At 40.6% G+C, this 24,737-nt stretch overlaps 1 protein-coding gene across 1 annotated transcript; it reads right to left on the reverse strand.

Annotated features, from left to right (window-relative positions):
- Positions 1-13,249: 13,249 nt before the first annotated feature.
- On the reverse strand, positions 13,250-24,667 carry LOC127645070 (alpha-2-macroglobulin-like protein 1). Its single transcript, XM_052128591.1, has 34 exons — positions 24,585-24,667; positions 21,353-21,533; positions 21,111-21,267; positions 20,961-21,013; positions 20,824-20,844; positions 20,567-20,732; positions 20,400-20,484; positions 20,202-20,316; positions 20,011-20,131; positions 19,825-19,934; positions 19,572-19,742; positions 19,266-19,499; positions 18,963-19,175; positions 18,711-18,860; positions 18,291-18,470; positions 18,134-18,197; positions 17,678-17,804; positions 17,358-17,583; positions 17,155-17,278; positions 16,960-17,081; positions 16,826-16,877; positions 16,668-16,751; positions 16,401-16,577; positions 15,876-15,951; positions 15,635-15,791; positions 15,467-15,541; positions 15,200-15,362; positions 14,916-15,109; positions 14,581-14,790; positions 14,387-14,511; positions 13,768-13,849; positions 13,589-13,672; positions 13,406-13,511; positions 13,250-13,328 (listed from the first exon to the last, which is right to left on the reverse strand). Exons 1-34 carry the CDS (start codon positions 24,665-24,667, stop codon positions 13,273-13,275), a joined length of 4,344 nt encoding a protein of 1,447 aa, XP_051984551.1. The 3' UTR covers positions 13,250-13,272.
- Between the last annotated feature and the right edge of the window lie 70 nt (positions 24,668-24,737).

Genomic DNA, 24,737 nt, shown 5'->3' on the forward strand with positions numbered 1-24,737 from the left:
CGGAAGTACGCTTACACTGCTTTGCGGAAAAGCGGAAGTTATCTGACGTCATTGTGAAAAAGGCCGTGGCGGGTTTCCCAGTAATATATGATCTGTCCCTGTTTGCTTACAGGGATATAAATAATAAAAATTAAAAAAAACGATGCGTGGACAAAGTGTCTGAAATTGTTGGTGTGCCAGGTGAATCGATGAAGTGGATATTATGGTTTATATAATATTATATATAATATATTGCATGCTCAATTTGGCGCCATAGCATGCAAACCCGTGCTGCCTGATCAATCGGTCACACAATATGTAATAATATACAAAACAATAATAATATAAATATATAACATACATAATAGGAAAATATATTATCTATATTTAATATTTATTATATAATCTGTTTTCTATATGCATCATAACTAATTATGCAGAACAGTTATCTTTTATAATTTAAACTGTTAACATTTTCAATACATATTGTTTTTACATTTTTACTTGAGATATTTCACACACAATTTTCAAAATAAAAATTGTTATCACTTCATGCTGTTGCAAACCTGTATGACTTATTTCAGTGGATATCAAAGGGAGATATTGGGGAGTTTCAGTCACCATTCACTTACACTGAATGAAAAACAAGGTGCAGTGACTGAGACTAAAAGTTTTGCATAACATCTCCTTTTTTTTCCCCATGGCAGAGAAAAATTAATTAAGCCTTAAGGTTGACCAGTGATGACAGAAATGTCATTTTGTGGCAGCAGGGGCGTGGTCAAGTGCCCATCCAGGGGAGAAAGCGTTCAGGTCAGATTCAGAGCCCGAGCCAACCAAACCAGTCGAGACTTGAGGGACAGGCAGAGCCCAAACGGAAGAGACAACACAGCACACATTTTGAAGAGAGGCTGCTAACAGCTTTGGAGGCTGTCAGCAGAAGAGCTAGCCCTCCAAGCACTCCTCCTGAGGACAGTGACAGTTTATTTTTTAAAAGCCTCCTGGAGGACTTTAGGACACTTTCATTTGGCTCAAGGCAGGACTTCAAATTCCAGATGCACGGGTTAGTGTATGAGGCAAAATGTCAGGAGGCTGGACACACACACACACACACACACACACACACACACAACACTGAACACTGGTGAGAGTAACGGTGCAGCTGACAAGGTTGTGAGGGGTGTTATTTCCCTCACAGTCTTGTCAGCTGCACCTTGTGCTCATGTTCAAAATGTTTTATATTTTCTTATTTTGTTTATTAATATAATAAAATATTTGAAAACTTTTCTGGGTGTTTTTATATTTGCAAATACATTATATTCTATTTTAAATGACTGCAAAGAATACATTGACATTAAAAATTATATACTAAATGAAACATTTAATTAGATAGTCATATATATTTATGGAAATCATGTCATTTTGAGTAATTGAGGGCTCTTAAAAGAGCCATTTAAAGCCATGGCTTATGCCACAGGTTGCCAGGGGACAGCTCCCTCTGCAGAGAAATAGGAAACAAATGTCTCCCAGACACAGATGGCCTCCTGTGTAGAGTTGTTGCTGCCCACTTGAGTGACCTCCTTTAGGCCAGCAGCTTCTCCGTCTCCAGCCGATGGTATGGGTGTTCTGGTTGTGCTTGCGGTCCTCCTCAGGAAGTTGTGCAGGACACAGGTAGCCTTCACACAGGCCTCCACGTTGTTGTCAGGGCTGGTCCCAATGACTCCTCTGTACATACGCCACAATCAGCCTGGCCCGTGATAGCCTGTAGTTGAAAACTCTGTGCCTGCCGGAGAGATTGTGTCCTGGAAAAGGCCGCATGAGGAGCGGAAAGGCCTCATCGGCCACAAAAACGTGTGTCTGTGGTCCCAAATGCTCTGCACCTGATAGCAGAGCATCCTGTGGCAGGCCAAGGGTCCACGAGCGTTATTGGCAGGGCAGCCAGAGCAAGAAAAAAAAAAAAAAAAAGGGCAGCCAGAGCGAATTTTGACGCTCTCGACACCTCTGGTCTGAACGCATGGTCAGATTATACACGGCCATCAAACGGAAAAACAAGTGATTACTAATTTAAGTAAAATGGACAGCACAGAAAGCGGTACGAATATTTATTGCATTGTTACAAACACACTTGATGATATAATAAAAATTGTATATAAAAATGACATTTCGATTTTAAAAGTCTACTTCATCATCCAAAATAACTGCAAATACTTATTTATTTTAATTATAGTTAGGTTTTTATTCGCATTATCCACTAACAAAAATAACAGTGATGCCAAAGCTGTGTCCTGTTAAATCACTGATTGTCATTTGGACTTCTGTTTAGATTTATGCCACTGCAATTATTAAATTCAGCTGTTTGTTACTTCTGTGTTCATGTATATTTCATGTTTTATTATTTTAATCTTTATGTTATTTCAGAATTTATTTGTTAGCTCTGTAAAGTGTTCCCTACAGGTTACTACTTTTGTGTGTGTACTTTACCTTACAGGAAGTGGTGCAGAGCCTTCAGAATGCCTTTTGCAGTCTTCGGCTGGAGCAAGGTTGTTGCTATTTAATGTTTCATTTGTTTCAGGGAACTATTCTTAAAGTTAATCTTAAAGAAGCTGGGCTTTTCCTTTGCTTCCCCATATTCATTTACTGTAATTATACTTGTGCTTAATTAATTTCTTGCAAGTATTTGAGATGTTTTGAAATTTCTGCCTTTTCCTTTGCCAACAATATAAACAGACAACACTACATAAACAGATCAGATAACAGACTATTTGACATGGTGAAAAAGCAGGGTGCACAGTTTCAGCCCAGTGTAGCCAGAGTTTTTAGTACATAACTATTATTTATGTTTATTTTGCAACCATTTATTAAGGGTCAGTTCACCCACAAATAAAATTCTGTCAATACTCGTCCCCATGTCATTCCAAAATCTCCATCTCCAGAACACAAATTAAGATATTTTTAATGAAATCTAAAAGCTTTCTGTCCCTCCATTGACAGCTTACACAACTAGCATTTTCAAGATGGGTGGTAAAGACATGATTAAAGTAATCCATGTGTCTCTACTGGTTTAACCTCAATTTATGAACATAATCTACAACATTTACAAAATATTAATCTCCAGCGTGCGTTCATGAGAGCACCACAACGCATACATGTTGTATTGATGCAAGAGCAGACGTTTTGTAAACGTGTTCAAGATTCATATTTTGTAAATAAAGTGGTAAACTATGTTGTAAATTACAACACACACAAAAGTACTTGCGTGGCTTCATAAATTGAGGTTAAACCACTGATTTGGATTTCCTGCCTGACATATTGTAAATACCACAAGCACCCGCCGTTAACTAATTCAATTTTTGGTCGACTAATCCTCTTTTAGTCGACTAACGATTAGTTGAATATTATAGGGCAGCCCTAGTCTTTACTACCTTCCTGGGCCTTGAAAGTGGTAGTTGCATAGCTGTCAATGGAGGGATCAGAAAGCTGTCAGACTTCATTAAAAATATCTTAATTTGTGGTCTGAAGATGAACGCAAAGTATTACAGGTTTGGAACGACATGAGGGTAAATAATGACAATGTTTTTTTGGGGGTGAACTAACCCAGTTGTATGAATTGACAATAGTGTATGAGTAGAGCTAAGATGATCAAGAAAAGTGTAGGGCACATATTTCATTAAGAATTGTTTGGAAAAATTCTGAAGTTAGTGTTGATTGTATTAATTTGTCTTTTCAGTAGTATATGTTGTACTTTATGTATCCCTATTACACCGCATTGCCTAATTATTATTTTCTCTTTTCCCCCCATATCAATATCAGCCCATCAGCAGCTTTTCCTACACTTTTTGAAGTTCCTAAGTTCCCTTTTGATGTTCAGGCTGAGTTGGACCAAAAACAAAGCGAACTTTCAGCACACTGCAGTGTTTCATGAAAACTTAATTCTAGACTTAAAAGTAATCGGTATAGGACTTCCTTTATCCCCACTGCTGTAAGGTATTTGAATGCTGTGTTTTGATGTTGGTGTCATTTTATGCAATGAATGTTTTAATGTATTGTAAGTTCACAAATTTTTATGCTGGACCAACAATTGCCCCTTGGGCTTATAATAAAGCTCAACTTGACTTATGTCTGCGAAATTATGACTATTTAATACGAAATATGAATAATAATTTGGTCTGAAAGCCTGGAGAGCCACTAGGGAAAAGTCAAAGAGCCACAGGTTGCTGACCTCTGGTCTAGACCCATGAATATATTATGTGATCCTTGCATCCTTTCCATTTTTACTAAGAGGGTGGAGCAGGATGCAAGAAAAGGAAACAAGGATGCACAATTTCAGAAATTAGAAGCTCTCTCTCTCTCTCGCCTATTCGCTGAGTGCTCTGTCACTCATGCTCCCACCTCTGCGAATTGTTAAATTGATAACCCGTTTCATCAGACTCACATTTACTGCAGAATATCATTTTTGAAAGAAAATGCTGACTATAGCGAGACAACGGCAAATATACAGCACTACGTTCTTTAGGTTCTTTATTTTTTTGTCCTTGTATAAGTACAGCTAAATTATTTATAAATAATATAAACTAAATATGAAAAGGCACCAAGAAATGTACTTGGCTAAAGAACAGCTTGAATATGCTAAGTGGTGTGAGCTTGAATGAGTCTGTACCACCTTCCAAAAGAGAGAAGGGAGTAGAGATTGAAGCTTGAGTCAGTGGGGCCCTTGATGTGCAGTGTCCTGTTCAGTTTAGGTTGTTGAGGTCTTCAGTGGCTGGGAGTTGGATTCCAGTGAAATGCTGTACAGTTTGGACGATATGCTGCAGGACTACGGTCAGATACCATGCAGCTGTCATGCCAGACTGTGATGTAGTAGGTGAGAACACCTACTACCAGAGAAGGTATTTGGAGGCTTTCAAGATGGCGCCAGGATGTTTGCCGGCTTGCCACAGTCTGTCCTTGTCTTTTTTATTTGTAATGTTTTTTGTTTGTTTTATCACGCGCTCTGTTTGCTCCCCCCTGGTATATGATCGCATGACGCTATTTAATATTCGATCGGCTGTGTCTGATTGTTTATTTTGCGATCCCAGAGATGATTGGCATTTGCACTCGCATTATGTGCCAGTCGCATTGAGGAACATGTGTTACCTGCCGGGATGTCTGTGTATGTGGAGGAAACGGCGAAGGAGGCGTGGGAAGCGTTCTGGAGTCCTTGTGAGATCGAAGAAGATCGGGAAGTGTCCAGTCATCGGACTTGCTTCTTCGATGGCGGAGGCCGTGGTCGTGAACCTGAGATGTTCATACATTGTGCCTGTCTTCCGTCTTCGGCGTTGATGCCTCAGTTTTCGCAGATGGTGTGCGTAAGGCGACGGTCTGCAGATCGAGGAGTTGATCGTCGGAATCTTCGCTCTCTATTACATGACAGGAGTCCGGTGGCGTTTTGTGATTCCTCTCTGCAATCCTCTTCTGATACCACTCCTACTCCAGTGACAATGGCGTTGATTAACGCGAGATCTCTGGCAAATAAGACCTTTATTTTGAACGATCTTTTTCTTTCTCATGAAATTGATTTTTATTTGTCACTGAGACTTGGCTTAAGGCTGGTGAGATGACTTCTCTCTCTGAACTTTCTCCTCCTGGTTGCAGTTTTTTAGTACCCCTAGGTTTGTTGGCCGAGGCGGGGTCTTGCAGTTGTTTTTAAAGACAAGTTTAGGTGTAGACTTTTACCTTCTGCATCCTTTTGCACTTTTGAATCTCAGCTAATTACGCTGAATTCTTTTAAATCTGTGTTATGTGTTTTGATTTATAGACCCCCAAATTTTCATGGGGATTTTATACAAGAGTTCTCTGAACTTTTATCTGGTATTGTCTCTTCTTTTGACAATATTCTAATTTTTGGGGATTTTAATATACATGTGTGCTGCCCTTCAAAGCCCCTGGTCAAAGATTTTTTAAATTTAATAGAGTCATTTGTTTTTTTGCAATGCGTTTTAGGTCCAACTCATGAACGTGGTCATACGCTTGACCTTGTATTATCTAAGGGATTCTCTGTTGATAGCGTGAAGATTGTCGATACTGTTATTTCGGACCATAAGACTGTAATTTTAAGTTCTAACTTTCCTTGTGGCGCGCCGAGTAATATTGCTTCTGCCTTGGTTCCATCCCGCATACTCAATCCATGCACAGCTAGTAGTTTTTCAGCTGCTTTTAATGTCTCTTCTTTTTTTTCCTTGACCGAGTCACACTCTCCCTGTATGGGTTTGGAAGAGTTGGTCGATCAGTTTAATTCTTCTTGTTTAGAGATTTTAGATGTTGTGGCTCCTGTTAAAGTCAGGGAAAAAAAGTCAAATCACAGCCCTGGTTGAACAGTACTACCTGCGCTCTTAGGCAGGAGTGTAGGAGGGCTGAACGTAAATGGCTCAAAGATAAATTACAAGTCTCTTATGAGATTTTGAAGAACCATTTGAACGAATTTCAAAGAGCTGTTAAATTGGCTAGATCAAATTATTTTTCTGATATCATCTCCAGAAACTGTAATAATTCTAGAGTACTTTTCTCGACTATAAATGCTGTTCTTCATCCGACTACTACTCCTTCATTCACTCCTTCTGCTAAGATGTGTGAAGAGTTCTTAAACTTTTTATTGGTAAAGTTGATGGAATTAGATCTCAGATTTCATCTGTTGTCAATGTTTGTTTTACTCGTGTTGACCCTACTGAATCAATTAACCTGTTTTATGCCTGTTTCTTTGCAGCAGCTTAATGATATAACTGCTCATATGAAGCCCACCAGGTCCCCTGGTGATGTGCTCCCTTCTTCTCTGTTTAAGAAGGTACTTGATTCCATTGGCCCAAGTATTCTGTCTATTATGAATACTAGTTTGTCATCTGGTGTTGTTCGGTTAGTTTTAAGCATGCGGTTATTCAGCCCCTTCTAAAAAGAAACGGCTTAGACCCTTTTGACATGAGTAGTTTTAGATCCGATTTCAAAATTGCCTTTTATTTCGAAGATACTGGAAAAAATTGTGCATGCACAGCTTAATGACTTTTTAATGAGGAATAACATCGCCGATAGATTCCAGTCAGGTTTTAGAGCTGGTCATAGTACAGAATCTGCTCTTTTGAGGGTCTCTAATGATATCCTACGAGGTGTTGATTCTGGAAACCGTGTTGTTCTGCTTTTGTTAGATCTTACAGCGGCATTTGATACAGTTGATCATAACATTCTCATTGGTCGTCTTAGGAATCAGGTTGGTATTCAGGGCTTAGCCCTGAAATGGTTCTCTTCCTATTTGAAGGATAGGACTTTTTCAGTCAGTTTAGGGGATTATTTTTCTTCTGTTGCCCCTCTTGTGTGTGGGGTTCCACAGGGCTCTATACTGGGACCAATTTTATTTTCCCTTTATATGCTCCCTCTAGGCTCGATTTTTGAGAAATTTGGGATTCAGTATCACCTGTATGCGGATGATTCTCAAATTTACTTACCACTGAAACATGGCCATAGATGTGCCATTCAGTCTCTTCGTGCATGTTTGGCCGAAGTTAAGTGTTGGCTTACGAATAACTTTCTCCAATTAAATGAGGATAAGACCGAGATGATTTTATTTGGAAATAAGGGCTGTGTGGATGATGACTGCCTGGGGTTGTTTCCTGGGAAAAAATTGTCTAGCGTGAGGAACCTTGGTGTCATTTTTGACTCTGAGCTTAAATTTGACCGGCAAATCAATGCTGTCGTTAAGAATAGTTTTTCCATCTTAGATCAGTTTCTAAATTGAAATCTATCCTTTCTTTTGACGATATGGAGAAGGTTGTTCATGCCTTTGTGTCATCCCATTTGGATTATTGTAATGTATTGTATCTGGGTGTGAGTCAGGCTTCTCTCTTCCGCTTGCAGCTCGTTCAGAATTCAGCTGCCAGACTTTTAACGGGCACTAAGAAGAGAGAGCACATTACTCCGGTTTTAATTAAATTACATTGGTTACCCATACGATACAGAATCCAATACAAAGCTTTGTTGTATGTTTTTAAGTCTCTGCATGGCCTAGCACCTGAGTATGTTACTGATTTAATCAGCCGCTGTCAATCAAGTAGATCTCTGCGCTCTAACGATCAATTGCTTCTCATGGTTCCGCGATCATGTTTAAGATGTAAAGGTGATCGGGCATTCTCTGTTGCAGCTCCTAGGCTCTGGAATGACCTTCCTCTGTCTGTAAAAACTTGTCCTTCATTGGGTGCTTTTCAGAGTGCGCTTAAAACTTACTTTACTTTTAAACTTACTTACTTTTAGCTTTTGACAATGCTTTGTAAGTTTTTTTGTCATATGTTTGCATTGTTTTTATGTCTTTGTTTTTACTTTTATACCCTCTGTACAGCACTTTGTTTCCACTTGTGGTTTTGAAAGTGCTCTATAAATAAAGTTGAGTTGAGTTGAGAACACTTTCAAATGTGCAACTGTAGGAGTTTTCCAGTAAACTAATCGTAATAATCGTAATCCTTTTATTGTCATTGTAACCTGTACAACGAAATTTAAAAGTGCCAAACAGTTGGTGCCTCAATAAAATCAATATCAATAAAAAGAAAAAAACAATCCCCATCTTATTGGAGATACACACACATACACCACCATTCATTCTGTCATAGTTATTGCACAATCTAACTATATGGTATTGTTTTATGAATGTTTTTTTATGGCATTAACAGGTTATTGCTGTTGGATAAAAACTGTTTTTAAGTCTGTTTGTTCTTGATCTGATTGTCCTGTATCGTCTGCCTGATGGCAACAGTTCAAACAAGGAGTGACCAGGATGGAAAGTGTCTTTAATAATGCTCTGAGCTTTTTTGGCACAGCGAGCACTGTGAAGGTCAACCATTGTAGGGAGGGGACAACCGACTATCTTCTGGGCCATGTTAATGACCCGTTGGAGAGCCTTTTTCTGGGCTACTGTGCAGCTACTAAACCACACACATAGGCAGTATGTTAAGATAGATTCTATGGAACACCTGTAAAAGGATAACAGCAGTCTCTGAGTGATGTCGTTTTTCCTGAGGACCCTCAGGAAGTGCAAACGTTGTTGGGCCTTTTTTAGCACCTTCACACTGTTTACGCTCCATGTCAGACCCTCCTCAATGTACACACCCAGAAAACAGAAGTCCGACACCTGCTCCACCCGATCCCTGCTGATGATGAGTGGTGTGATGTCAGTCTTTTCCCTCCTGTAATCAATCACCAGCTCCTTGGTCTTTACAGTATTAAGGAGAAGGTTATTCTCCCTACACCACACCGATAAATGTTTAACCTCCTCTCTGTAAGCTGATTCGTCTGCTCCAGTGATGAGCCCCACAACTGTAGTGTCGTCCGCAAACTTCACTATGATGTTATTGTGGTGGGTGGCGGTGCAGTCATGCGTGTATAGAGTGTACAGCAGGGGGCTCAATACACAGCCCTGTGGGGAGCCGGTGCTGAGACTAAGGGCCGTAGATGTATGATGGCCAACTCTCACCCTCTGGGTGCGACAAGTGAGAAAGCTTTTAATCCACATACAGGTGGGGTATGGAATGCCTAGATCCATCAGTTTGTTCATCAGTTTTTGAGGAAGGATGGTGTTAAACGCAGAGCTATAGTCCACAAAGAGCATCCGTACGTAGCTCCCCTGCTGCTCTAGATGGGACAATGCAGCATGCAGGGCTGTGGCTACGGCGTCCTCTGTGGATCTATTAGCTCTGTATGCAAACTGGTGTGGGTCCAGGCTTTTTGGCAGGCATGATGTAATGTGACCCCGGACCAGCTTTTCAAAGCATTTCATCACCACTGGGGTGAGTGCGACTGGCCGGTAGTCGTTGAGGCTGGAAATATAAGGTTTTTTAGGCAGGGGGATGATGGTGGAGGACTTCAGGCATGGTGGGACTGTGGATTCAGCCAGGGACTGGTTGAAAATCCTCATAAAGATTCCAGCCAGCTGATCCGCACATTCTTTTAGAACACGCCCAGAGATGCCATCTGGCCCAGCAGCCTTCTTCGGGTCCACGGCCTGTAGTGTACGCCTCACCTCATGCTCAGTAAAGGTGAGGTTACTATGGACCGTGGGGTGTGGTGTCGCTGCCATACTTGGTTCCACCTCAAAGCGGGCAAAGAAAGTGTTCAGTTCCTCTGCCAGCGAGGCCTCACCCTCAGCTGCTCCTACGGTGGACCTGTAATTGGTGAGCTGTTGGACTCCCTGCCACACCCGCCTGCTGTCATTACTTCCCAGATATGTCTCAATCCTCCGCCGATAATCCAACTTGGCCCTTTTGATGCCTCTTTTCAGGTCAGCCCGGGCCACAATGTAAAGGGTCTGGTCACCAGACCTGAAGGCGGTGTTCCTCTCCCTCAGCAGCCGATGTACCTCCCTAGTCATCCAGGGCTTCTGATTGGGATAGACCCGGATCTGTTTTTCCACGGTAACAGTGCCTATGCAGTGACGTATGTAACACAGTACACTGTCCGTGAACATTTCCAGGTCTTGATGTAAAAACACATCCCAGTTGGTCCTATCAAAACAGTCCTGCAGCCGGTGCATGGCTCCATCAGGCCAGATTGTTATAGTTTTTGTGATGTTGGGTGTACTTGTCCTGAGGGGGGCATATGCAGGAATTAACAGCAAAGACAAATGGTCAGACTGGCCCAGGTGGGGTAGTGGTTTAGCCCTATAACCAAGTTTGATGTTAGAGTAAACCTTATCCAGAGTTTTATTTCCTCTAGTTGTGCATTTAACATGTTGATAGAGATGAGGGAGTACTAATTTCAAGTCTGCGTGATTGAAATCCCCCACTATAATGTGTACAGCGTCAGGATATTTACTCTGTTGGCTGGTAATGCTACTATGCATTTTAGCATTAGCATCCAGTGGTATGTAAACAGCTGTTATCATGACAACCGAAAACTCTCTCGGGAGATAAGTGGGTCTGCATTTCACAGACACATACTCCAAGTTCGGGGAGCAGTGACTGTCCACAGTTACTGTGTTAGTACACCAGTTGTTATTCACGTACACACACAGCCCCCCTCCTCTGCTCTTACCGGAGCTCTGTGTCCTGTCCTGTCGCTGCCCGGTATAGCCTGTTAGCTCCATCGCCGAGTCCGGGATGAGTGGGTGAAGCCAAGTCTCCATAAAAAGCAGAATACAGCAATATTTTACGGTGTTGTTGGTTGCAATCTGTAGCCTCAACTCATCCATTTTGTTGACAAGTGATCGCGCATTAGCGAGAAACAGGCTGGGAAGCAGAGGTTTAAGTGGCTGCCTCCATAGCCTGGCGAGTGGGCCAGCCCTACAGCCCCGCTTCTGCCTCCTCTCTCTACGCCGCCTTCGCCTCTTTCCGGCGGGGATGATAATCCACGAGGAGCCGGGGTGCCGTGCTATCTCCTCCGGTATAGTGTGTGTGTGGAGAAACTTGGCTGTAATATTCTGTTCCTAACAGACTCCTATCTTAAGGAGATCGTGCCGACCATAGATGTTATTGGCCTGACAGAAAACACTCAAGACATATAAACACGAAAAAACAACGCAAACTACTGGGAAGATGGACTTTTTTTCAGCCTTCTCAGGATATAAAGGTGCTGACATGCCTTTTTAACCAGCACAGAGGTGTTGAGGGACCATGAGATATCCACACGTGAATGCCAAGCAACTTAGAAAGACTGACCCTCTCCACTGATGTATATGAGTGTTCTGTGGCTCTTTGTGTTGAGGGTCAGGTGCACACCACAATGTTTCACACTTCTTCCTGGTAGGCTGACTCGTTATTGTTGGTGATCAGACTTGTCATCTTTTACATTTATGCATTTGGCTTTTACATTTTATCCCAAAAAAACTTAAAGCCCTTATTACAGGGACAATCCCCCTGGAGCAACCTGGAGTTAAGTGCCTTGCTCAAGGACACAATGGTGGTGGCTGTGGGGCTTGAACCAGCATCCTTCTGATTACCAGTTATGTGCTTAGACCACTACACCACCACCACCACAGGTAAAAAGTGACTACAGGAGAGGTTCAGAACACATTCTTATGGTGCACTAGTGTTCAGGATTAGAGGAACACGGGCTACCTAAAAGTCTGTGGTCTGTTGGAAGGGAAATTTAAGGTCCATTTGCACAGCTTGTTGCTAATTCCCAGGTCATAGTTGGAGAGTTGAGGATAACATTGAAGGCAGAGCATCCCGATACGCACCTCAGCTTTCCAGGTGAGTCAGTGTGAATGGCAGTGGAGAGTCATCGGTTGACCTATTTGTGTGACAGGCAAACTGATGGTCATTAATCATGCAAAACAGTTGACAGCTCATCTGAAAGGAAAGAGTCGGATCAACTTTCAATTTCGTAATCCATAAGTGCTTGAATGCCCTGGCACAGTTGCTGTGGGTCACTGGAGTGAAAAGGGAGTCTCAATTCAAGTTTGTATTCATATTTGGCCTCCCTAAATTTCCCCATTTTGAAAGCTCTCAGTAACAGGTGGACCTCACTCTTCATTGAAAGACAGAAAAGCAGATGTGTACCTCAAGGTTGACTACGATTACGGCACATTGTCATTGGAGTAGACATCAAATGTTCTATGACCGATAAAAATAGAACAGAAATTTTACACCTCAGTCCTCCAGATAGATATATAGCACAACCTCAGTTTATGAGCTATAAACATTAGCCATGATACTGTTAAGAAAAGGTCAGGCCATGGTAGGTAAAACCTTTTATAAAACAAGACACTTTCAACTGCTTTTATTTTCAGCTAAATTAACATCTGTAAATATTCATGAACAAAAATTCAAAGATAAACTGAACGCGTCACAGACGTATGACAACAGAAAATGGAATGTGTCCCAGAACTATGACCTTAATTGCCTACAGTCTGGAAGCAGTTAGTGTCTCATGCACCTGTGGAATGGTTGTTATTCATTAGTTTATGGTTCATTGAACAAGCATGGAAAACATTGTTTAAACCCTTCACAATAAAGATCTGTAAAGTTATTTGGATTTTTACAAAGTGCTTTTAAAATAGTGTCCAGGAAGAGGGATGTTCTTTTTTGCTGGGTTTACCTTCATTGAAGATGAAATTTATTGCCACAATACTTTCAGACACCTAAAATTCCTTTTATATGAAGGGATACAGCATTTATTGACATCAGATAAAAGCCACATTTTAAACCAGTGTAATAAATGTTTGTCAACAGGAATAGAGTTCCACCCCTCCAATAATAATTGGTTGAATTTGCATGTAGATTTTTAATCTATTGTAGTGACATGTATGCCAAGAGACACCCAACTTGTACACAAATATTTTTATTGAATTCAAAGAGGAAGTGCGTCACACAAGGGGGAGGAGTATGTAGTCTCCGACTGGTCACCTTAGAGAAAGAGAACAGCAAATGAACTCCAGGGACACAGGGAATCATTGACAGCAATCACGTTAATAATGCCCTACTTGGTTCATAGTAGTCATAGACTTGGATCACAGCTGGCTTGATATTCTTCACTTGAACAGCTCTTGTCAGTTGTAGGCTGTAACTCACAGGAATATCTTTTGGAACCTGCAAGATAGACGGACATATGAACATGCACGCAAACTCGCGTGTATTCACAACCGTCAAAAGCACCAGTCTCTTACCCCTGTCAAATACACTATGACATGATCCCCATTATACTCGACACGCTCCACAAGTGGTGCGTATGAATTGGGTGGAGTTCCAAGCTGTGGAGAATTCCCAGATTAGTTATTTTTGCAAGAAAAGTAGATGGGTTGACTGAGACAAAATTGACAAGTCAATTCAAACACTCAAAACCAACCATTGAGGTGTCTGCCGTGAACCCCGATAGGATTTTAATGTCCACGATTGCCATATTGGTATTTGCTTGTGTCCCGCTGTATCTGCGAGAACAATCCACATTAATATTTTCTGGGCTCAATTTAAATAAAGTTCCCTGTGGAGCACCAAATCAAACTTGATTGAGGGCCAAGTAAACATTGCATTACAAACCAAGGGCCTTAAATTCACTTCTGAAAACACGTGTACACACGTGTGCTCATATTTGGGGCATTTACAAAAAGGAATTTCTCCCCCAACCTTATAAAAGAGGTTGGTCATCCTGTGTCAAATACTTCAAACAATTAAATGGCATGTTTTAATAATTACATGCTCTACATTGCATAATGTGCAGTTTACTGAAACGTTTCCCCGTTCACATATTTCAGCTATTAAATTAACATGTCTAATGCACGGACAGTAGATTGTAGCATTGCTCCAGATTTGGGAAATTCCTCAACCTCTGGAGGTCACGATAACACCCATGCAATAAGTTTCCTCCATTTAACATTAAACAGAGTGCAATTCCAATTTATTAGAATTACAATTCTAATAATTAAGTCATATGGCATTAAAATGCACTTCTAAAAACATGTTCTTACTTGACAGTGAAGTTCAGCATTAGGTTTAGTCCAAGCGATGCAAGGCAGTCTCCGCTGACCTTAGCTGCAACACTCAACGATTTGGTTGTCAGAGCAGGTGTTGGGATGTTGTAAAACAAGGCGATCTGAGGGTAATAAAATTAAAGACCAAAGGCCTCGAAATGGAAAGAGGAAGTGATAGAAGCTGTACTGACCTGCACAGACACACAAGCAGAGCCAGTCACAACAATACTGTATTTGCCTGGAACGTTCTTCAGTGGCTTCTCCTGGTACAGCAGCTGGTTTGTCCTAGTCACAACAAATTGGTATGTTTCTCCCACTGACGATATGGTTACGGTGCTGGATCCACTTGAGCGGAAACCTCTGGCATACAAGGATAGAGCCTGAAGTGCCACCACTGTGTCCTAAGTCACAACAGAATCAGAACATGCAATACATTGCATGTAGAATCTTCAGGCAACAGTTCCTAGAACCAAAGTCTCAAATATACTTATGCAAGAACACATTCAATATTAGTAGTTTGATAAACCTGAGTGGTGGAGAATCCTCCACTGGGATTCTGCTGCTGCACAAGCCAGCGGACAATCCTGTTAGAATAGCCGAGGTCAGCTGCAGAGAGTTGATCTACAGTGAGAACAGCTAGAAGCACATATGAGCTGATCTCCACTTCCAAAGAACCAGATGATTGAGCACCAGATACAATCTGAGCCCAGTGAAGACCTCCTGCATGACCAGGGGAAAAATTAAAAACCTGGCACACTAAAGAAACAGTTTGAGGTCCTCTGAACAGCAAAGGCTAAATGCGTTTCTCACCAGTTGTGATGGCAATATTATCCAACTTTGTTAAAAGAGTCTGACGAGTGGTCGTTTCTCCAGAGAGGCTGAAAGCGTAGGCAAGCAGAGCAGTGGTGTAAGCGTTCATTATATTCCCAGTGACAGGCCTCAAGCAGGACAAGCCCCTGACAACTACTGGATCCTGTTTATTTAAAAATATATATATATATATATATATACACACACGAATACAAAACTGCTTATTTGCCTGCAATTTATCAAGTTTAAACTTGTAGATTTACTTACAGAGACTGGAGTTTGAAGTTCAAGCAAAGTTATCATAATGTAGGCAGTCATGGTCACATTATCATCTACACCACCCTGCAAGCAATTAAAGAAACTCCACTTCCTTGACCACAGGGGAAAACCCCACACCAATAACATTTAGATCTAGAGTTAAGGTGCATTACATACCTTCATTTCTTGGTGGTAAAGAATTCCCTCTTGTGCAAAACAGCCATCTGGACCCTGCCTACTTACCAACCAGTTCCTTGCACTCAAGATAACATTTGGATCAATAAATATGTATCTCTGTGCTTTGCCGAAACACCGGAGGACAAATGAAGTCAACCTGGAAGGAGAGAATTAGTTCAATTCATTGGTGCCATCTGCAGACTGACATTGCTTTAGACTGCAGAAATCCGACAACACTCACCATGTATTCCCTTGACCAGTACCAAATGCACTGTAAGAACCATCTGAATGTCTGTAGTTCAGTTCTCTCTGGTATCCTGTTTTGTTTGATAGTTAAACATAGGCATTTTGTTCAAAGACATTCAAATCCCCCCCCCCCAAAAAAAAACAATGTTTAGCCATGTGCGACTTACTGACTGACCTTTTCAGTGTATGCAAATTTTGCAACTTCATTGCCATAACAAATTACTAGAAGTTTATATGCCTAGAACACTTGAGTCTACATTTTTGGGCAGACTAGTTAACCATTTCATAAAAATGAATTATGCAAAGCTTTACATTTCTGCCTGTAAGCCCTACAAAACAAATGAAGGTAGGTTACAGTGTGGCTTGTGTTTTGAAGTTAAATAGGGAGAAGTAAAAATGCCACAAATGCGGTCGATTGACCTGGACTTGTATTGAACCCAGAATATTCCTTCAGATGCTTCCTGGAACTACATAAAAACACATGGTCTGAATTTGATGTGGTCCATCACACTTCACTTACCAATCCTCAGGAAGTTAAAGGCCTTCTCACGGATTTCAGTCTCAAGCTGCTGTGTGTACACCAGGTAGTCAAGAACGTAAATAATGGGACAAAATATTGCAGCGTTCTGTTCTCCACAGCCAGATGGCTTCTTCACCAATCCATTTAGATTCTTTAATGCACGGCCCAATATGTCTCCTATAACAGAAGTCACCCATCTGCTTTCAGTGCAATCCCTTGTTATTCCACAGACCTCATGCAGTCCTGTTCCCTTTTGGCAAAACTCACCAACAACTGAAACCGAACATCTGATGGATCCCTTAATCACATTTGCAGGTACAGTCAGCATCACCTCCTCAAAGACACCGCTTTCTATCAGAGAAAAGAGATAGCTCAGCACTATGGAATTAAGTCATGATCAAATAGGAAGGAGCAAGCAGACAAACCCTTTGGACACAGCAACCAATTGTAGGTATGTGTCCTCTCAACACCTTCAGCCTACAAGGGAAAAAAAAAAAGAAAAATTATATCAGTTACTCAATCTAATGTGAAATCTTAAAATAACCTAAAATGCATAGACCTGTACAAGTAGACTTCGAGTGACTATGTCAATGCGTCCTCTCTGTGGCACAATCACGCCCTCATTGCCACACCGAGTCCGAGACTGCACAGCCTGTGCACTAACGGTCACATTCAAAACTCCTGCAAGTGAAAAATGCCACTTCAATACAAAGCACAAATCGGATCTCACTCAAGTAGAGCTTCTAAAACATACCAAGAACAAGGGGAATAAGGGTCCATTTAAAGGTATTCCGCCGATTGGCACAGAGACAGGAGGAATAAGGAGGAGAGTTGGCTTGAAGAGTGTAGCTAGAGGAAGCCGCTGGCGTTGCAGTGACCTGTCATGGAGTAATTTAATACCATATTTGAACTGTAAATGGAGTCAAATTAGTCACGACATGTTCTTGTAAATCTTACCATGATGCACTTGGTCAGATAGTTGAAGACAGTGGCCTTCAGCTCAAAGCTTTCCCCGCGGATTACAGAGTAAGGCAGAGACAGCTCAAGGAAGAAAAGCTGAAAAACAGTTAGCTTTGCTGGAGAAGCCAGACCCAGACCTTTGGGCGACAGACAGAAGGCCTCCGTCTCCCAAGTGGTGATTGTGTCAGGAACCTTGACCGTAACCTGTGCTTTTCCAGAAGCCCTTTGTAGAACAAAGGGCCAATAAGTGAAACTGCAGCAAAACAGTATCCACAGTAGACTGATACTGAAGTTAGACGCTGTATTCTTTGACTAACCCCACATCAGCAAGTAGCCAAATCCACGTCTCTGGAAAGAATGTCCGAACGGTCACTTCAAAATGTGAACTAGCAGAGCCTGCACCCGGTCCAGCAGCCATGGCTTCAGGACGACGCAAGACCATCACTTCAAGAAAAGGAACAGACAAGCCATTGAAACTTCTTATACAGCATATATTCAGGTTCAAGTTGACAAACAGGACACATCTGATATGGAGCAAGAGTGATTCAGTTGTAGTCCTGAGAACCCCAGGACTGCACTTTGAGTGTCTCCCACATTAAGACCAATTCAGGATTAGAGACTCGATTCAGTAGCAGAGTTGTTAAATGGACATCCAAAAATGCAATACTGACATACTCCCAAGACCAGATTTCAAAGTCACTGTTAACAGCAACAGAAAGGATGAGTTCTGGATTTGGGAGAAATAAAAAAATAAAAATAAAGTATACACGTACAATCAAAGTTGTTGCACTGTGGTTTCAGGGCAGCCAAATTTGTTGCAATCTTCAGCCCCATATTCTGTCAAACACAAAGTACAGTACAATTCATGACACAGAATTCAAAGTAGATGAAACGCTTTCACTATACTGCCAAACACAAGAAATGCATTACCTTAAACCTGTAATAGGCCTGGGTATTGCCCTGAGGTAATGGCCAAGGCAAAATGCTTCGGCGTGCAGAAGCAAGAACAGGTTTCAAAGGCAGCCGGGGTCCAACAGGCAGGCATCCTGGTTCATCTTCTACATCATAAGGATAACCTGAGTGTGCCCGCACTTGCAGCAAATTGAAGATCTGTGATGGGGATACAAAGTGGTGATTCAGCAAGACCAGTTGTGGAGCATTTGGGAAGCAGCATCAACTACACAAGGTAGACTGTTTACAGCTCAAGTATAGCAACTAAATTACAAATCAGACCACACCCAAACAGAAGGGCAAATAACAAAAAGGTGCATTGTACCATGAACGGGATATAAAAATGACAGGCAACCATAAGTGCAAGTGACAAAATGAAGACAGTCAAATCATACACACCGCTTCAGCATTCAAACGTCTTCCTGGCTCCAAAATCAGCACACTCTGATCCACAGCACTGAGGCCACAAACTGAACCAGGTTGAGCAGAGAGATTTATAGTGTTGTTCTCACCTGGAACTGCATTAGCTGGAGAGAACTGCAAGGACACCTGGAACAAACAGTACAAGACAGATTTTGCAGAGTCCAAATTCAGTCATAGGATTTAAAACTAATGCAAAGATACCCCCAAAACAAGCCTTACCCACCATACCTTGGTTCTTAAACAGTATTCAGTGACAAAATCTATGCCATCAGCAACTACACTTGCACTTGGTAGAAAACAGTATGCCAGAATCTGCACTACTGGAGCCAGATTAGGTTCAACAGAGAGCTGGAAAGACACCGTGCCACTCAACACTGCATTAGAAGCAGTCACTTCAACCTTTTGGTATCCATGTTCAACAATCACTCCTTTGGACAAGACCTGCGAGAGATCACACGGATGATTGGCTCCTCAAATTCACTTTATTGGCAAACAATTTGCAGGACACATGTAGCTTTTTTATATACACACCATATAGACTATGTCTGTGCTGTAGACAAGGTCAAATGTCTCTCCAACAAAATAATATTTGATGGTTACTGGAAATGAACTACCACACTTCAGGGGTTGCTCAAGCTGTACGATAGTGAGTGTACTCATTGTTGGGGTAGTGGGAGCAGATTTTTGAAAAATCTGAACAGTCCTCTCAGCTGATGTGAAGTACACCTTTTTGTAGCCATTAAAAACATCTGGAGTAACACTAGCCTGCAGAAAGGAAATGAAAGAACCTTGCACCAAGAACAACTTCAATTCACCAAACAGGAACTAAAATCCTACCATCAGAAGAACATCATCGTTTGGAAAACTAGGAGTATTGATGGAGAAGGATGCCAGTCCATTGCGATCAGTGTTAAGACTCTGGAGCTGTATTGGGGGCCAGCTCCAACGTCCCAAGATATAGACAGCTTTGCCTGGAATTGGGGTCCCGTTGAAACTAGAAACACTGACCTACATGCATGTGGGTTAGAGAAAGATAGTGGTTACAAGTTTCTCATTCAGCACATTAAACTAGGATGACATTTTTCCTTGCCTTTCCCTTTAGAACGGATCCAGGTGTAAAGAACTCCGGAATCTCCGTAAACAAGACCCTTCCAATTTCATAAGTCAGGGATATGGTTTCAGATTTTGTCATGACTATATCTGGAGAGTTGGGATGATCTGCTGGTTAACACCACAATTGAACAAAAACATTAAAAGCACCACAACTGAAACTCACCCGTTCCTTCCTCGGTTACACTTGCATTAACTAGGAGAACATCTTGCAGATAGTTCTCAAAACTGGAGCTCAAGAAGTCAGATATACGGAACATAACTGAGGCACAACCAGTCGCATTCATCTAAGAGAAAGCAAGTGGACAATCATTTCATGTTGAGGAAAGAGACATACAAAAAGCAATAGACGCACACCTCAGCAGTTTTATTCAAACAAAGAGAAACCACCCCAGGAACAGTGCCATAGTCAAAAGGATTACGACACACTTGAACCAGTGTTTTCCCAGGAACAGGTTGCCCAAATGTGTACCTGGCAAAAGATACAAGCAATAGGGTTTAAATTCTTGCATTCATCGAAAAGACTTTAGAATTAGAAATTTGAGAATGTCTCACCTTCCACAAACCTCAATTTTCAGTCCAACTTCACCAACACTCTGGGTCTGTGGCACTTTCAAAGTGACATCAAACTTGGGTAAAACTGGGTTAGAAAATGCAACTCTGAAACGCAACTCCTGCTGAAACCCAGTCTTTAAAATGCTGTATATTGTACAATGACTTACCATACTTTTTCACCTCAAAAGGCCATTTTACCATCCAGTCACCAATAAAAGCCATCAGAGTGTACATGCCTGGTGGAGCTTCTGGGTTTAATTCATGAGAAAGCTGCAAGATCCACCTTGAGGAGGAAACATTTGTCCACTGGCCAATCCGGTTATTCTGATTGTCCTATTAGTGAAAACGTTCCCATGAAATTAATGATAAAAGCACCCAAAAATTTAACACTTGCGTATGTCTAAACCATGTATGAGAGTCTTACCTCCACCACAACCATACTGTACTGTAAAAGGAGAACCACCATTAGATTAGTCACATTTGTTAATGGTTAAAGACTAAGTAAAACATGCCAGTAATCTCACGCAGATGTTAAACAAGTTGAAAAATGAATAAACCAACCATTTGATCAAGAGGCACAAAATTGCCATCCATGGTTACAACTCTGAACAACACTGCAAAAAAGAACAAATTACCCAATATTAGGCTTGACAAATTCACAAGCAACAGATTTGAAACTCCACATTAAGCTTTTAGTCATTCACAGCTCACCGGTTTGTCCTGGATTATAGATGGGTTTATCCGTTTGGATAAATGTCAAATTGTTGTAACTTTTAAAGAGGACTTTGCTCTCCTCAGTCACAATAAAAGACTCCCCCTTTATTACGGTCTTTATTTTCTGCACAGATTCTCCCACTACCTGTGGAGCCTTTATGAAAAATAAATACGATTTATTGGGGGGACTGTAACTACAACCTTTGAGAAACATGGGGGACAGGCAATTATTGACAGACCTGGAAGTAAATGCGGCGATGAAATCCTCTCTTAGACCTGGTCTCGTACAACAACGTGTTAAGGCGATCATTTACCAGATGAATGCTCATCGAAAGGGTCTCATTTGGTTTGTAAAGACTGACGCACAGTCTGGCCTGAGAGCCCGACTCAATCACTGCAGGAAACGTTACTATGAAAAATCTGTTTGGAGACAATAGGCAACTATATAAAAACACATTTACATGAGTTTGGCAATAGACTCAAGTCAATGTGTGAACAAACTTCACTAGTAACATTAATCCAGTGGTTCCCAAACGTTTTGGCTACAGCACAGTGTGTGTGCGCGCAATTATATTTCTAACAATCTTTTACATTTAATGCCCCATGCAGGACTAGTCATAATTCAATATTTACTAGTCATTTCCAGATATCGGTGATTATGACTAGTCAGATTTCAATTGCAAAATATTGTCGGATATCTACAAAGTTCTTACTAGAAGAAATTGTAAATATCTACAATTGATTTTGTACAAGGTACAATAATATCTACAATTGTATTCTTCTTGATGAACCCTTTGGAACTAGAAGCTGAAATTCATGGTGCAAAGTGAAAAACAAAACCAGCTTTGTTCCGGCAGCTATAAACACAGTTGAACAAGTCCTAGCAACATTGCTAATATGATATAGATGCAATGTCTGTTTGTTTAACCATTTATACATGTCTTTTACTCGTACACAGGGTTTTAAAAAAAATAAAAATAATAAGTAACTTCGTTTTAGATTTTTTTTTTTTTTTTTGTAGTACACTGTTTGGCCAATTTTTTTTTTAACACTCATCCACTGCAAACCAGATCTACCAACGGGTATAAATAGAGTAACCGGACCATCTTAGAAACCTTGTAATTTAGCTCTAATCAATTCAAATTTCAGATCATTAATTCCAGATCACTGAATACAACAATTTACTATCTGAATCAAAGCCATTACAAGTCAAGATATGTGAACTCATTTCAGACTAGTAAATATTTCAAATTAAAGTGGTCTCCTATTAAATATTAGGAATCAAATCTCAAAGAACTCCAATCAAATGGATATCCACAAGTGCATTATAATTATACATACCAGAACGCTTTTTATTGGAGACATCTACAACCAGCATTCTGACGGGGAAGAATCTTAAATTGGAATTGTGAGTCAAGAACGCTCTTTTACACCGCTTTGCGGTCCACCACCTTAATTCAAATGGTCTACCTCGGAAACTGTTGCCAATCCACAATTTTGTCTGAAAGAATTGATCTTAATATTGGTCTTGCCTGTTTGGTTTATTTTAAACAGAATACTACAAAATTAACAATGTTGATCGAGCATGTGGAATGAGGATTTGGATCTGCACTCATTCCCAAATAAACTTACATCAGGTGGGACCCCTACATTTGCTTAAAGGTAAATTGCACGTTGCATATCTACAGTGGGCATGCAATTAGAAAAAAATAAAATTATTAATAGTGCCATCAAGTGGGCTATAAAATGTATGCCATTGATAAGCCCAGATTGGGTAATACACAAGCTTGTACAACGGTGTAGTAAATGCATTTAATTGATACCACCAATTACTGTATTATGAATTCACTCAGAATATAGGAGTCATAAGCAGCAACACCGGTTGTGATGACTCACGCGAATACAGAATGCTTCAAGGCATGGTTGACCCAAAAATTATAGTTTACTCACCCCAGTGCCATCCCAGATGGGACTTTCCTTTGCAGAACAAATCATTTTTAGAAGAATATTCTAGCTCTGTAGGTCCATACAACAGAAGTGAATAGGTGCCAAAACGGTTACTTTACAAAAAGCACATCAAGTTAGCACAAGTGATACGATAGGTGTGGGTGAGAAACAGATACATATTTAGGTCTGTTTATTTGCTTGAAATTCTCCACCATGCTCAATAGGGGGCAAAATGAATGAAAAAAAGAAAACATTCACACCACTGGATTGAACCATTGGATTGTGATTTTGAGCTTCCCAATTTTGGCACCCAGTCTCTTGGATTAGATCAAAAGAGCGGAGAAATTCTTCTAAACACCTTCATTTGAGTAAAGTCATATACAGTTGGGATGGCACACGGGTGAGTAAATGAGAGAATTGCCATCTTTTTGGTGAACTACTCCTTTTCGCTACCCGCTAAAACACGGGACAAACAGGCATCCCATATGGCTAATCATTCAAGCATGGTAAACATATGCAAGTTTATATACATTTATGGGCTATCATTTTAACATTAATTCAGTGAGATTCATTTTTTTTTTTAAACACATTAAATTAAACTATCACCATACCCCCAGACCATAATAACGAAGATTCCTGAGAAACACAAGCTTGTAGTACCACCAGTTTATTCCAGAGGGCAGTAATTGAAATTTCAGCTGTATGAGCAACACGCAGTTTATACAGTGAAGAAAACACTTCAGTAGGCAGAACACCACAAACATGCGTTACATTCTTGCGTTCAAAACACTTGAAGCGCAAATGCGAACTAAGGGATCTCAATAGGAGTTTAAAGATAGAGTATTAAACTATTTAACGACACAGTGACATAAAATGTTATGTTTATGATGCAACGCACCAGAAATGCTACACAAGCATGTCTGACACCGATGCAAATTACGGTCCTTATACAAGCACTCATAAATCTCAAACTGAAATTCACTTGTGAAATGGATTGCTGTGAACTGTATGCCAATGATTGGATTATGATCAATAATATGGTAGTAAACAATACATTGTATTCTAAAGCCGCTTTTTGTATAGTCTTATCAAAGATTAACGCTCCTGCTACAAGAAAGTACGAATTTTAATTATAATTATATATTGATATAAATATGTATCATATCGAATTGTTATTTGAGGTTCTCAGCAAATAATTAATCGGGACACCATATAATTAATCCAATTAAAAATTGTAATCGATTGACAGCCCTAATATATATATATATATATATCTCTATATCTCCAGCAGTGTGAACAAAGTCTGAAAGACGTTCCTTCAGAAAGCTTAATGATGAAACACTGAAGAAAAAAAGGCTGCAAACGAAGTACTCCAATAAATAAAACCGAATCAAGAGATCAAATGCACATTAAAGAACAAAAGGCCTCAGTGACTCGTTCGATTAACGTAAACGACCCGTCCGAATTAATCCCAAATTCACTGCAATAAATCACGACTACCCATTAAAACCTCTGATTACTTACGGTCCTGATGTTTCCCCATTAACAGAGAAGAGGAACAACTCTAAAATGAGCCATGTCCAAACACACATTTCCTTGATACACATGATGAAAGCAAACCATCCACCGTAGCTTTACGAAACACTTTTAAAGCCACAATCACTGAAGAGGACCTGC

The sequence above is a fragment of the Xyrauchen texanus genome, chromosome 6, assembly GCF_025860055.1.
Source record: "Xyrauchen texanus isolate HMW12.3.18 chromosome 6, RBS_HiC_50CHRs, whole genome shotgun sequence".
In the NCBI taxonomy this organism is placed as follows: Eukaryota; Metazoa; Chordata; class Actinopteri; order Cypriniformes; family Catostomidae; genus Xyrauchen; species Xyrauchen texanus.